Source organism: Vicia villosa, unplaced genomic scaffold (genome assembly GCF_029867415.1).
Source record: "Vicia villosa cultivar HV-30 ecotype Madison, WI unplaced genomic scaffold, Vvil1.0 ctg.000564F_1_1, whole genome shotgun sequence".
Lineage (NCBI taxonomy): Eukaryota > Viridiplantae > Streptophyta > Magnoliopsida > Fabales > Fabaceae > Vicia > Vicia villosa.
Window position 1 is genome coordinate 527580 of NW_026705257.1, and position 15949 is coordinate 543528.

Below are 15949 nucleotides of genomic sequence, written 5' to 3' on the forward strand. Positions count from 1 at the left end.
GTCAAGAGTACATCAACGGTGTTACTCGATTTTTAGACTTTGCCTTCACTAATGGAAGACCTCAAGGAGGTGAACTTCTATGCCCTTGTGCTAAGTGTAAAAATATATATTGGAAAACAAGGGATATTATTAGGGGATCACCTAATAGCCAAAGGTTTTCTAGACGGTTATGACGTTTGGTTGCACCATGGGGAGAAACTACAAAGGTCTATGGAAATTGGTGATGGGATGGAAGATCAAGAGGGATCACATGATGACATTCCTGGCTCTTTCTTTTGATTCATGATTCTATTTTACACAACCATGACTAGTACAATTATGAATGTTGAATAATGTTATGTTTATTGTAGGGTGGAGAGGAAGCAGATTGTGATGAAGATATGGAAGAAGCTTGTGATGATCATGAAGATGTGGAAGAAGTTTGTGCTGAAGATGTTGAAGAAGCTGGTTGTGCAGAAGATGTGGAAGAAGATCAAGAAGAATAGTTGTTTTATGTTATCTAGCTAGCCAGTTATTAGAACTTTTTTTGGTTATTTTGGGATGACTCTTTTTTGAGAGAAACTTGTGTTTAATATGGTTGTTTTGAATTTTGAATTTGGGATGACATCAAAACTTAGTATCCAACTATTATTAGTGGCACTACAAAAAAACATACTTTTGACCTTAATGTTAATTTTATTGTTAATTTTATATTGATAGATATATATATAAATATATATAAATATATATATATATATATATATATAAATATATATATATATATATATATATATATATATATATATATATAAATATATATAAATATATATAAAATGACATATTTATGTAATGATACAGAAATAAACCGTGGCTAGATAAATGGTTTAGAATGCATAACATATAACAACGGTTTTAAATAGGTGGTCATAACCAAACCGTGGCTATATCTTGAACTAATACTGTGTCGTAAACGTTAAAATGAAACCGTGGCTTTACCATATAGCCACAGTTTTTAAGTCATGGCAAATACAAACCGCGGCCTTAATCAAGCTACCTAAACCGTGGCCTAAAAAATCCACGGTTGTAAAAAAGGCATGGTCTATACCAAAAAACCGTGGACTTTACTTTTGGCCACAGCCTTATACTCCATAGTTGGATTTTCGTGGCCAAACCGTGGCCTCAGCGTTACGCCACGGTTATTTTGCATATAGCCTCGGTTTTCTGGGCGTGGTAGGAGGCCTTTTTTTCTGTAGTGACCCCAAAAGCAAGGTACATACGATATTAACGTTAACCATATTATGTTGCCTACTGTGAAAGAATGGAATACAAGATTGATTGAGGATTTGTTTGATTATGTAGCTACCGAAGACATAGTACAGGTTCCGTTGTTGTAAGAGGTGGTCGAAGATAGATTGGTATGGAAAGAGGAGGAAAATGGAGAGTATAGTGTAAGATCTGGCTACAAGTTGTGGGTAAACTCTAAAAGGTGACAAAATACCGATAGTGTGAAGGAGGATTGGAATAGTCTTTGGAGAATTAAAGCACCATCGAAAACAAAGCATTTGTTGTGGAGGATTTGTATGAAATGCTTACCATCGCGGACTAGACTTCGTCAACATCAGGTACCGTGCCCACCAGATTGTCAGCTCTGCGGAAATAATATTGAAGATGATTGGCATGTGTTTTTTGGTTGTGATACGACTATTCAGTGTTGGAGGACAGCAGGATTGTCAGATCTTCTAGAGCCCCGTTTACATAAGTTTAGTGATGTAAAATCTCTAATATTTAATATATTTAGCTCAAAAGATAGGATGGTTGCTGGTAGATTTGCAGTTATGATGGATGAGTTTTGGAAAAATAGAAACGATTTTATTTGGCATAATGAGAAGGAGGAAGCACCTAAATTGGGTATGATTGCATTTCGTAACTGGCATAATTGGCTTACAACACAAAGAACTCAAGGGAGAGAGAATAACTTTCAGAATATCACAAATTGGAACCCACCAGCGGAAGGATGGTTAAAGTGCAATGTGGATGCGGGGTTTAACAATCACGTTGGGACTACTAATAGGGGATGGTGTATCGTGATAAAAGAGGTAATTTCATTATTGCAGGTGTAGCATGGGATATTGGTACCCTCTCCATCCTTGAAGCAGAAGCTTATGCCCTAAAAGAAGCTATTGAATGAGCTATAACTTTGCACCTTGACAATATTATCTTCGAAAGTGACTCTCAACAGGTTGTTCAAGCCATCCACTCCGACCACGAGGGTGGCTCGGAATTTAGTTTAATTATTATGTCTATTAAAATTTTATTACATGTTTTCTCCAACTTCGAGGTGAAGTTTATTAGGCGTCAAGCGAATTCGGTTGCCCACTCCCTCGCGAAGGCGGCCAATTCTTGGGCTAGACGCAGTGTTATTCATATGATTCCTCCTTGTATTGAACATCATGTGTTGAATGAAAGTCATTAAGTTTGCTTTGTAAAAAAAAAATCAGTTTAAATGCATATTGATTAAATAAATAAATAAATATGATACTAATTAATTTATAACTATAAATAAGAGAATTATTTTTAAATTTATTTGCAGTAAATATTCTTACAAATTTAATTTGCCAAACTTAAAATTTTAAGGGTCGTTTTATGAGAGTTATTGAGTTTTTAGATAGAAAAGAAGAATAAATAAAAAGATTATAAGACTAAAAAAATGATATAGAACTTGAGAGTTGCACTACAAAGAAAAAGGCTCAGTAGTGACGTGAATATCACATCACAAACCAATATTTGCGACATGATCATTTACGTCGCAGGAGGAAAGGTGGCAACTTTTAGTGACGTGATTTTCACTTCACTATTTAGTGAAGTAAAAATCACGTCGCAAAATTTGGACCAGGGATGAATGCACATTCAGTCAGAGCAGGTGTAGTAGCGTTTGGTCAGAAAAAGCATCTTCATTAGTGACGTGATTTACATGTCACTACCTAGTGATATGAAAATCATGTCACTGAATTTTCCTAGGAGTAAATGAAAAGCGTATTTAAATGTGTAAAGTTGCGACGTGACCGACCCCATATCCTTCAATTCTACATGCCTTTCCAGTATCTGTAATTTTTGGTAGCCCACAAACTTGGTCCCATACAGCACCTGGTGACAATCGGGGCAGAGGCATATCTGTTACCTGTTTGTCTTTTATGAAATTTGTCTTGTTCTTTCTATACAGATGATTTTTTGGTAGAAATCTCCGGTGACAGTCAAACCACGAGCTTTTCCCCCTTTTATCCAACGTAAATGCCTTGGTGTTGTTAGCTAGAGATTTCGTTGGAAGAAAATATTCTTTGAAGAGTTAAAGTTCGAAGAAGGATGGTTACTGATGACCATTTCTGAGATTAAAAATGGCTACTGATGGCCATGTTTCGAAGATGTTGTTTAAGTTGAAGTGAAGATGATGAAGATTGAAGCTAGTTCGAAATAATTGTCTCTAAGACTTAAACGTTTTTACGAAACACAAAGAGTTCTGAAGCTAAGCGCGTTTTCGTAAGCATTCTCGGTTTTGATCACGTTGCCACGTATCGGAAGAGGATTCAGGCGGGAGGATTTGAATTTCAAAATAGTCTATTTAACCGAACAAAGACAGATGGCATCCCAGGGATTCGAAGCGTATGCATGTGAGCAACGTGGCATCATATTAGCGTAGGACCGTTAGGGTCGAAATTAGTATAAATAAGGGTCTTAATGTTAGGATTCCGTGTGTTCATTTTGTACAAATCACTCAAGTATCAAGCGTTAAGAGAACGAGATCGCTGAGAAATGTACGTATGACACCAACACCATTTTAAATACTTTTGTATCTTTCTTTATTCAAGTATCTTTTCAATTCCTTTATCTTTTGTTTAACTTTCATTCGAAGCATTTTACATTTCTGCACTTTATATTCTTGCACTTTATATTTCTGCAATTTACACGCTTTCTATGTTTCTTTGTCGAAGTTATATTAACATGTATAACAAGTGTTGTTTCACATGAATAGTCATATGATCACATCACAAACAAGTTTTCGAAGCAAGAACAAACAAATATGAACCAAATCATATCAAAGGACAATTGTTTGACTATGTCCTAGGATCAATCTAGTCGATCCTGCGAGTAACCAAAGTATATTTTATAGTTTGGAAGACTAGCGGTTGTTTACCGGAAATCACCGTAAACAAATTGGCACGCCCAGTGGGACAGTGTCAAATAGATTGTTATTAATTGGTTGTTTTGTTTTGTCTAGAACATATCAAGACCTTGTATGAACCTTAGGAACGGTAAATTAAACAACTGTGCGCCACCGATTCCGAAACGAAGGTACGACAAGAAAATAGTCAATTCGACCAGTGGGGGGGCATCAAGATCCCCCACAAGGGTCAGGAACAGTAGCAACAAATACTACACATGTTTCGACATCTACGTCACAAGAACAGGAAATACCCGTGTCGGGAGGATCTGCGACTGCAGTTAGTTCCCAAGCCATGCCCGAAAATACAACAGGAACGATCCCAATTTCCAGTTCGACCACCATGCCTCATGCGACAGGCACAAACGAGATGCTTCATTTCTCGACAAGTCAAGTACATTCTCCAAGGCCATTTTCATCTCCATTCGATGTATGGAGGCCTGGAAACCCTTATGGAATTCCGTATTCATATATGGCAGGATCTACATATACTGCACCCAATGTCACGGCGTTTTCGCCTAATACAGGTTCGATAGGCCGAAGTGCACAAAATGCAAGCACATCTAGCCAATTGTCTCTTTTAACTACCAACAGTCGGGCAGCGTTTAGGCAAGAAATGGATGCAAGTAACCATGATATGCTAGGTGCTCTTGCCAAAGAAATAGGGTCACTCTTTACACCATTAGTGGCAAACATGACCAGAACTAACCAGGACAATGTAGAAACCTTCCAAAAAATACCATCACAAATAAATCGAATGGCAGATTTTATGGGAGTTCCACAAACTAGGCGAAGAATTAACCAACCCCCTTATCGCAAGGGTGAACCAATCATGGAACGTGTTCAAGATACGGTTCCTCCACCTAGACCAACACCCGGTGAGGCAGTTCCCCCACCTAGACCACCACCAGTCGGAAGAAACCAAGTGATAGATTTAGAGAATCCAGGTCGAAGGACTAACTTTGGTAAACAAGAGAACATCGAGGAGGGTCCCAGATTAAGGGTAGTTGGTAGAAACGAACATCCAGATGAAGTAGTCCACATGGTTAGGAGAGAAAATATGGCAACAGAGAATAATTTAACTGCCATGATAGAGAGAATTATGGCCAATAATGGCCTTAATACTGGACTTCGACGTCCAAACTACACATCCCTCATACCCGAATATATTATGCCAACAGAATTGCCAAGAGGTACCAAGGTACCCAAATTCACGAAGTTTTCAGGGGACACTAGTGAATCAACGGTGGAACACATAGCCAGATATTTGACGGAAGCAGGGGATCTAGCAGGGAACGAGGATTTGAGAATTAAATAATTCCCTAGTTTGCTAACAAAAAATGCTTTTATTTGGTTCACTACCTTACCCCCAAATTCCATAGATGCATGGGCACACTTGGAGAGGTTGTTCCATGAACAATTCTACATGGGTCAAACCAAGATAAGTCTGAAAGAATTGGCTAGCATCAATAGGAAGTTCACGGAGCCTATAGATAATTACTTGAAGAGGTTCCGTTTGTTGAAGTCAAGATGCTTCACGGTCGTCCCAGAACATGAATTAGTCGAAATGGCTGCAGGCGGTCTAGACTATTCAATCAGAAAGAAACTGGATACCCAATACCTAAGAGATATGGCCCAATTGGCAGACAGGGTTCGACAAGTCGAACGACTAAAAGCAGAAAAGGCCAATACAAATAAAAGTTACAAGAAGGAGAGGGTAGCATATATTGAAGCTGAAGACGCTGACGGCGAACCTTTCGAAGACTCATACGGGGTGGAAGAGGTCGAAATAGACCTAGCTGAATTAAAAGAAGCACCACCTTATTCTTGCAAGTTGCTCACCCCTTCGAATGGAAAAAATCCAGTCGAGAATGATAAAAGCGATAGATTTCCTAAGAAAACTTATACATTTGACTTCACTAAATGTGACGAAATATTCGATTTGTTAGTAAAAGATGGCCAGATGGTAGTGCCTCCTAATTCTAAAATTCCTCCATTAGAACAACGGAAGAAGTGAGGGTTTTGTAAATATCGTGGTTTTTTAGGCCATAAAACCTCACAATGTTTTCTTTTCAGGGATCTAATTCAGAATGCTATCAAGGATGGACGTCTGAAATTCGCTGATAAGACAAAGAACCACATGAAGGTTGACACAGACCCTTTGAATGTTGCTGACACTAACTTATGTGAACCACTTGATGTCAACATGGTGGAAGTGTATGAAACTGATATTGCTGAATTGGAGATAATTTCAACTGGAAAGCAGGCTAATGAAAGCCTAAATGAAAATGCAATCTTCAATACTGATGTTGAAGAATCCTTCGATACAGAGATGACTGAAGATCTGAAGGAGAAAACTAGCGAGACCACTGAAGACCTCAGGGCGAAACTTCAGCAGATACAGATTTCTGAAGCTCCTCCGGCAGTTGTTAAGATGGTCAATGTTAGGCGGCCTTTATCTGAAATAGAAGAACTAGAAAAATGGTTGATAAGGGAGAAAGGAAACATTGAGATTCCACCGAGAGGGGAGAGTTTGAAAGATTATCTCTGGAAGTGTCATGAGAAAAATGCTGGAAAAATGCTGATGTGCCCAAGGTGCTCGATTATGTTGAATCGAAGGGTCCAAGCTAACTTTGAGAGGGCCCTACGAGAAAGAATGGAACAACCCTTGAGAGGAGGAAACCTATTGCTGAAGGTGTATCCAAGGACGGAAGAAAGCTTAGTAAGTTTCATGGTCAGATGTCACAAAGAAAACACTGAGATTGTATTGTGTCCCAGATGTGGAGCAGTCTATGACGAACTGTTAGCTCGATCATTCGAAAGAGTGTTATTCTACATGGGTCGAGAGACTCAGGGACTCTGTCCCAACGTGTATGTGTTCGACAACCGGACACCATCGAAGAGGCCTGTCAGTCCCCACCCTAGAGCTCGAAGAGTTACAATTAAAATCCCTGCAGACATACCCAGGGATAGGTGGATACAAGCTGGTACTAGAAATAACAAATGGCGAAGTTGGGACCAAGGGGGAAGGACTGCAATGGCTTATAAGAAGCAATTTCAGACCTCAAATCGAGAAATGTACAGGTTGGAGAATTACAAAGGCAAGCATCCTATGTCCAGATCCCAGTGGAGAAGGCACCAAAGGATGAAGAAAGCCCAAAGGGAATACAAAGCAAAGGAGGTTGGAGAATCTAGCAGCAACAAGATCCCAATGCAGGGGGCAAGGACAAGCAAACCTCCGGTGGAACGCAAGTTGTTCAGTTCCGATAACGAGAAAGAATAAGAAAAGATGCATTCCAGTCCTTGGAAAGAGGACGATAGGATGACAAACGACTTCGACTCAGACGTAGTGTCGTCTATAAACTTCAATTGTAATGTTGTGTCGGTACTCCCCCATGAGTTTAACCAAGAGACAGAAGCTGAAGACTGTGAGGAAGCTGATGCAGAAGAGATGGCAAGACATAGACCTGTGTGTTATTATGTGCTAAACAATGGGGCTGTTGAAGAGCAGAATGCCTTCTTCGAAAGGCCTGATGAGTGTATGAGAAACCATCTAAAACCACTCTACATAAGGGCTAAGATTGAAAATGTTGGCATTAACAAAGTCCTAGTAGATGGGGGGGCAGCAGTGAACCTAATGCCCCAGTGTATGTTGAAAAGAATTTATATGTTCAATACTGATATAAGGCCACATAATATGGTCTTGTCTAACTACGGAGGCAAAATAGGGAAAAATTTGGGGGTCATTCAAGTGAATTTAACTGTGGGTTCGGTCACAAGGCCAACGATGTTCATGGTGATACCAGCAAAAGCGAACTACAATCTTTTGCAAGGAAGAGAATGGATCCATGGGGTTGCTGCAGTGCCTTCGACAATGCATCAGAGACTAACTATTTGGAGGGAAGATGGTATAGTGGAAAACATTGAAGGGGATCAAATCTACTAAATGGCTGAAGTTAACCAAGTCAATAAAACCAGTTTCTACAGGAACTTGGCTAATATAGGGCCTTGCGATGCTGCGGAAGATATGTACTCCCCGAATAGGAATGCTTTATACTATTTATCCTTACACCCGAATGGATTCCAATGGAATAGAGAAGTAATGGATGGTCCAAAAGATAACGCACCAATGGAGCATTTGCCAACAAGACGGCCAACAGGCTGGGACGACGACGTTGATGATGTCTGAGTCATCCTTCTTCGAAAGGATTTCGGCTTACATAGCTGAGAACAAAAAAAAAGGCTCTCGAAGCCAAGTTATTAAACATGACTGTCGGGGCAATTCAAAAGGAAGCAGAAGCGACGGATCCTGGGATACATTTTATCCCGCAACCTCCTAACGACACAATTCAAGTTGAAAGGATTTCAGGTGAAGAGGCGAATCAAAGGCTGGACGCGATCTATGACGAAGAACCCTTGGGATTCGAGAAAAACCCGATGGCGTCAAATATAAAAATGTTAGCCCAAGATCCACTCGAAGAAGTAAATCTTGGAGACGAAAATCATAAGAGGGTAACATACGTCAGTGCAAAGTTAGAGCCAACCTTGAAATCAAGAGTCATTGCGTTATTGAAAGAAAACAAAGATTGCTTCGCCTGGGACTATGATGAGATGCCTGGTTTAGGGAGAGATTTGGTCGAATTAAAGCTGCCTATAAAGGAAAAGAAAAAGCCCATCAAGCAAACTCCTAGGAGGTTCGCACCAGAGATTCATTCGAGGATCAAAGCAGAGGTCGAAAGACTTCTCCGTTGCAAGTTCATTAGAACTACAAGGTATGTCGAATGGATTGCTAATATTGTGCTAGTTATTAAAAAGAACGGTTTATTAAGAGTATGCATAGATTTTCGAGATCTGAATGCAGCAACTCCTAAGGATGAATATCCCATGCCTGTGGCAGAAATGCTAGTAGATTCAGCCGCAGGCTTTGAATATTTAAGTATGTTGGATGGATATTCTGGGTATAACCAGATCTTCATTGCAGAAGAAGATGTGTCCAAAACAGCTTTTCGTTGCCCAGGGGCAATAGGCACCTACGAATGGGTTGTAATGCCTTTTGGTCTGAAAAACGTCGGGGAAACTTATCAAAGAGCAATGAATTCTATATTCCATGATTTTAAAGAAACTTTCATGCAAGTATACATAGATGACATTGTTGTAAAATCTGTTTCAGATCACAGTCATCTGGACCATCTGAGCCAATCATTCGAAAGAATGAGAAAACATGGCTTAAAGATGAATCCCCTTAAATGTGCTTTCTTTGTGCAGGCTGGAGATTTCCTGGGCTTCGTGGTCCACAAAAAGGGAATAGAAATTAATCAGAATAAAACAGAGGCTATTATGGAGACAAAGCCTCCATCCACGAAGAAAGAACTACAGTCATTACTGGGAAAGATAAACTTCTTAAGAAGATTTATCTCTAACTTGAGTGGACGTACGCAAGTTTTTTCCCCCTTACTTCGACTGAAGCAAGGAAGGTTCGAATGACATGCTGAACACCAAGAAGCTTTTGAAAAGATCAAGAAATATTTGATGCATCCACCAATATTGTCTCCCCCAAATGGGAAGAAGCACATGCGTCTATATATCTCAGCTTCAGATAATACAATAGGTAGCATGTTAGCTCAAGAAGATGATAATGGCATCGAAAGAGCCATTTATTACTTAAGTAGAGTACTCAATGATGCAGAGACTAGGTATAGTGCAATAGAAAAACTCTGCCTTTGTTTATATTTCTCTTGTATTAAACTCAAGTATTATATAAAGCCAGTTGATGTTTATGTTTCATCTCATGCATTTTGGCTTAAGTTGAGCCAATCCAAATTGTCTCGAAACAAGATTTGGTTAGTAACAAAGGAGACAGCAATGGCTCTTGGGAGATCGTAACTGATGATACAACAGTTTAGGCGTCAGAAAAGCTTCCCAGATAACCATGGATTCAGCTTGTTGATCTAGAGTAGTTGTTGGGAATTCTCGGGTGAACCATTCAGGACCTACTTTCCTCTCTACAAATGGAGCCATAGAAGGTTCGAACTGGTCACATTTAGCAAACATCATCATGTATGCTGGGAAAGTCTCATGAAGCTTCCCTGATTCTTCTTTAGGAGTTAGGTAAGCCATCCTAGTCCCTACGACTGTTCGGTTCTTGATTGCTGTGTCTTCTTCATCAACACTACCTTTATATGGAAGGTGTGCTTCGAAAGTGGCCTTAAGCCATAGTTGCAATAACCAGAAGGTTCCAGCGAAGAGGAGAGATCCTGCCGTATAATTCTTGATAAGATCTGCTGCTTCGCCAAGACTCTCATAAAGGAATCCTAGAATTAACTGGCTTAAGTTTAACTTTTTACCAGCATTTATCTGGTTGGCCATACAGAGATACCTTTTTGTCACCTGGATAGACCTAGAGCAAAAAACACACCTCGAAAGCCAGAGTGCTAGAAACGCAATGTGTTCTTCGTCTGTAACTTCAGTAGATGTTTTGACATGATACCTCTGGATAAAAGCAGTGTAGGTGACTTTCACTTCATTGAATTGGATGGTGTCAGTATCCATGAAGTTGGGATAATAAACTTCCCCAGTTGGTCAAAGCCCTGTGATAGCGGCTATATCAAAGAGGGTAGGGGTGATCATTCCACAAGGAAGATGGAAGGTGATATGAGATGCATCCCAAAAATATACTGATGCTACTAACATGGTTTGATTATATTCTAAGCCCGTTTTGGATAGTTGAATTAGATCATAAATCCCTAGTTTCTTCCAAAATGAAGCCTTTTGGCTTTCTACTTTATCCAGCCAAGTGTAATATAGGTCAGGATCCTTCGCTAAAGGGATTGACCTGAAGACTTTTAGGAAGTTGGTTGCATAATTTAACCTAATTTTCTCTAGAGCTACATTGGTTTCGGTCGAATCATCATCTACCTGGGTATTTTTGGCTAAGATTGGGTTACCCTCTTCATCTATTTGGTTCTTACTGAGCAATGGCCTAGTTTTATAATAAGCAGGAAAAAAATTACCTAGAAAAGGGTTATTTCCTCCAGGTAAAGGACCCATGTAGGCATGAGTTTTCCCAGAAAGTTCAAAAGGAATAATTACCTGAGAAGCATAGATAGCACGAATTTCTGCCGCATTTGGGTCTGGAATACATTGTTGGTTTCCAATCTGTGTGGGATGTTGAATCTTTTAAACAGGTTGAAGAGTGTTTGAAGAAGACGCCATGGATGTATTTGCTTCAAGAGATTAGGTTAAATCAAAGAGGATTTCTTTTTTCTAATATGGTTGCAGAAAGATGAAGGGTGAAGTTGTGTGAAGGAAAAGGGTCAAGTATTTAAAGGTTTAGTGAAATCCTTTTCAAATCTTTTGAATAAAGGTCAAAGACACGCGGCAACCGGTGATTTAATCCAACGGTGGTCGAACAGTTGTTAGCTTACTCCTAGTATATAGGAGCAATGATCACAAGTAATGACAAAACGTGGGAGTATACATTTTGAAGAGACGTTTTTGAAAATTACAAGACGTTTGGAGAGATGAGTCATAAATAATTATGACAGTAATTAAGTATCTTGGAACTCTAAAAAGTGAGTAAAACGAAATATCATCATGACAAGAAACGCCTATTTCTCTCGTTCCATCGAAACAGGCATTTACTGGGGGCAATTTGTTAGCTAGAGATTTCCTTGGAAGAAAATATTCTTTGAATAGTTAAAGTTCGAAGAAGGATGGTTACTGATGACCATTTCTGAGATTAAAAATGGCTACTGATGGCCATGTTTCGAGGATGTTATTTAAGTTGAAGTGAAGATGATGAAGATTGAAGCTAGTTCGAAATAAATTGTCTCTAAGACTTAAACGTTTTTACGAAACACAAAGAGTACTGAAGCTTGGCGTGTTTCCGTAAGCATTCTCGGTTTTGATCACGTTGCCACGTATCAGAAGAGGATTCAGGCGGGAGGATTTGAATTTTGAAATAGTCTGTGTAACCGAACAAGGATAGATGGCATCCCAGGGATTCGAAGCGTATGCATGTGAGCAACGTGGCATCATATTAGCGTAGGACCGTTGGGGTCGAAATTAGTATAAATAAGGGTCTTAATGTTAGGATTCCGTGTGTTCATTTTGTACAAATCACTCACAAATCACTCAGGTATCAAGCGTTAAGAGAACGAGTTCGCTGAGAAATGTACGTATGACACCAACACCATTTTAAATACTTTTGTATCTTTCTTTATTCAAGTATCTTTTCAATTCCTTTATATTTTGTTTAACTTTCATTCAAAGCATTTTACATTTCTGCACTTTATATTCTTGCACTTTATATTTCTGCAATTTACACGCTTTCTATGTTTCTTTGTTGAAGTTATATTAACATGTATAACAAGTGTTGTTTCACATGAATAGTCATATGATCACATCACAAACAAGTTTTCGAAGCAAGAACAAACAAATATGAACCAAATCATATCAAAAGACAATTGTTTGACTATGTCCTAGGATCAATCTAGTCAATCCTGCGAGTAACCAAAGTATATTTTATAAAGTTGGAAGACTAGCGGTTGTTTACCGAAAATCACTGTAAACAGGTGTATCTCATACAATGCGGACAACCCATTCTGCCATGTGTACCCTGATCGCGACTTTACGTGTCTATTAATCTGATGACTGCAAGTGCACAGTCGTGTCGTGTAGTTTTAAAAGATATCGAATCCACAGGGACTATGAATCGATCTACCGTTATCTAAGGTTACTATGTAAAGCTAGGGCTACTGAAATTTTGATTGTTCCTAAGGGATAGTGATAGTGAGAAATAAAGAATATAATAAAAGACAGGTATCAGTATGTATTTCGTTTAACTTAAGGGAATCCGAAGATCCATTGGCTTTTGCATAATTTAATTAAAAATCTTTACTAATTCAATTGATTAAAAATCCTCGTCTCAAACTTTCGCTCTGTTGATTCAGATTACTATCCTAATCCTAATGTACGCTTTCGCCATCCCATTAGATTTTAGAAGAGCTTTTTGGAAACAACGTAATTAATAAAATGCCTATTTTATGAAGTTGTTATCTATTTAAATCTCCTAATCTCAAACTTTCGCTCTATTGACTCGGAACAAGCTAATATCCCTAACGTACGCTTTCGCCATCCCGCTCGGGTGTAAAAACAATTTTTGAAAATAAATAAGTCCCAATTAGTTTTAATACGCTTTCGCCGTCCTTAAAACTAATGTCCTATGTCTACTATCTGGTTAAAGATCTCAAACTTTCGCTCTATTGATTTTAACCTTTGACCGTCTTAACCCCTCCAACTTTCGCTCTGTTGGTTTTAAGACTTACTAATTAAATTAGACATATAAACCAAAAATAAGTGATATTTAATAAAATATAATTAAGCCAATTTATTTCGGATCCCTCGGTTAACTTACTCTACATACCGACACCTTAGTAATTTAGCCAGACATATTAATATGGTTAAGCATGCATAAATAGATTCGTTTTATAATAATAGGCATGTTAATAGGCATACAATATATCATGCAAATAAAATATAAATAAGGCGGTAAATATTAAACCTGAATTAAATAAATGGCAAGTAAATCTTCAAGTATCGAACCTCCACCACAAGTTGGCTGGATCGTTCTTCGGAAGTTAAACGGGCAGAAAATAAAACAAGGAAATAAAAACGATAAATCTAACGTAAGGCTAGACTTATAAAAAGTTCACAACAATTTCCGGTGTAGAAATCGTTGTGAGAAAATAAGTGTTTGAATGAAAGCAGAATGAAAATTATGATTCGCGGTACAATTTCGGCAGCACTTCGTTAGCAGGAAATCAGACACTTTGGACTGAAGTGACTGCTTCTATTTATAGGGGATGCTTTGCAGTTGCTTTGCGTGAAAAGAGGAGATTCTGCAGACTGGCTTGGAGACGTGCGTCTCCGATTCTTCAGGGAGACTGGGTGCGTGACTTGATACGTGCGTCTCAAGTGGAGAATCTTCAGGGAAATGGAGACGTGCGTCTCCCTTTTGCTGATGTGGCATAGGGACGTTGGAGACGTGCGTCTCCACTTACTTGTGTGGATTGGGCTGCTTTCCTTCGTGGGCTGGATTGCTTCATTGGGTCTTTGGGTCTCTTTCAGCACATTTGGGCCTTATTTGCACTCCCTTTTTACTTCAGCACCTATTCTTCGTCTTTTAGGCATAGATATGGGTCGTTTTAGCTCCATTTCTTCTCTTTTTCGCAATTAGTCATAATTAGAGTGTAAAACCTGAAACAAAGCAAAAACTCGCGTAATATCATAATAAATCAATATAATAAACGAAAAATGCTATAAATATCTATGAATTTCAAGCTAAATATACGATATAAAATCGTGTTATCAAATTCCCCCAGACTTGAACCTTTGCTTGTCCTCAAGCAAGATAACAAGATAGAAATGGGAGGACAGCAAAATGAAACACGCTTCCACCACATCGTTCGGTCATACTCAGCTACATTGTGTTCTTGTATGAAAATAATGTTGCAGATCCAAATAATAAACTTATAGTAGCGACACTAGACAACTCCCAGTATGCATACCAATCCGAATCATGTCATTATAGCTCGACCTTTTTGACTCGTCATCATGTTTTACCCTTTTCATTCGCGCGCAATCACATTAAGCCCATTATCTTGACACGCACATAGCAGAGTAGTCGGTTAGTGACTATGATCCTTCTCATGGAGTTCTGGCACAATATGTGGTATACTCCTTAGCATTCACTTAAAGATTGTGGGGAATCGGACAATAGTCCTTCCTACCAAGTTCAGTACCAGATGACTTCTGAACCAATCAACAATGAGTTTTTAAATTCTTTGTATTTGAGATTTGCGACCGTTAGGTTAAATGATCTTGTGAGGATCACCTTACTTAGTAGGCACATTTCTTATTATGGTTAAGCACATAATTATTATTATGAGGATCATACACTTATATTCATCGACTCTCTGCGTAGTTTGTTTCTAAGACGGTGCCGACTGCTAGAATAAACTACTAAGGGTTACTTCAAAAATTAAAGTCGATGGTTTTGGTATAATGGGTATTCAAATCGGTTACGCATACTTGGGGGTTTTAGAGTGTTGGGACAATAAGGGTATTGACTTGAATCAATTTCTATGCGTTGAGTGTTTTAGTAGCTTTGTATTTCTCAAACGTGTGGGGTTTGCGTTTATCGTTTAAGAGCAAAATTTTGTTATGGCTCAAGAAAATGGAAGAAATTGAAATAACTACGGAATTATAAAGATAAGACTTGAAATTCCATAAATATTCTTTATTGAATTAGAAAAAACATTACAAGGAAGGGAAATAAACTAAAAGGAAAGGAAACTAAAGCAAGTAGTACGACTCCCCCAGACTTAGATGATGCAATGTCCTCAGTGCATGAGAACTACTCCTCAGTGTTGCGGTTGCGAGAACTGCTTGCGCCTCTTGTACGAACACGGCGACGTCTATCAGTAGGAGAGCCATTCACACAAATGTTAAGATCATGCAATTGTGTAGCGATTTCAGTGTATTGGCCTTCGTTCCTAATAGCATAGTCACGGTGCTCCTGTTGCATCTCTCGAATAAGCCTTAGTGTTTCATTTTGATTTGTCTGCATAGCTTGAAATAGGTGGTCTTGTCGTTGAATTGCAGCATACATGGCTTCAAGAGTGATAGGCGGAGGGTTGTTTTGAGGAGGTTGGTTGTCATCAGCTTGTCCTTGGTTGAGTTCTTCTTCATTTG

The 15949-nt window shown here is 38.8% G+C and overlaps 1 protein-coding gene across 1 annotated transcript; it reads left to right on the forward strand.

The window, feature by feature from the left end:
- Positions 1 to 1790: 1790 nt before the first annotated feature.
- Positions 1791 to 2452, forward strand: LOC131629404 (uncharacterized). The gene is made up of 2 exons (XM_058900194.1): positions 1791 to 2075; positions 2219 to 2452. The coding sequence occupies exons 1-2, from the start codon at positions 1791 to 1793 to the stop codon at positions 2450 to 2452; spliced, it is 519 nt and encodes a 172-aa protein (XP_058756177.1).
- The last annotated feature ends 13497 nt before the right edge of the window (positions 2453 to 15949 follow it).

Excerpts from the sequence above, each read along its gene's own strand:
- LOC131629404 (XM_058900194.1), top strand. The coding sequence starts at position 1,791 with ATGGTTGCTGGTAGATTTGCAGTTATGATGGATGAGTTTTGGAAAAAT. Across the intron at positions 2,076-2,218 it reads GGTGTATCGTGATAAAAGAG|GTTGTTCAAGCCATCCACTC; the intron begins GTAATTTCATTA and ends GACTCTCAACAG.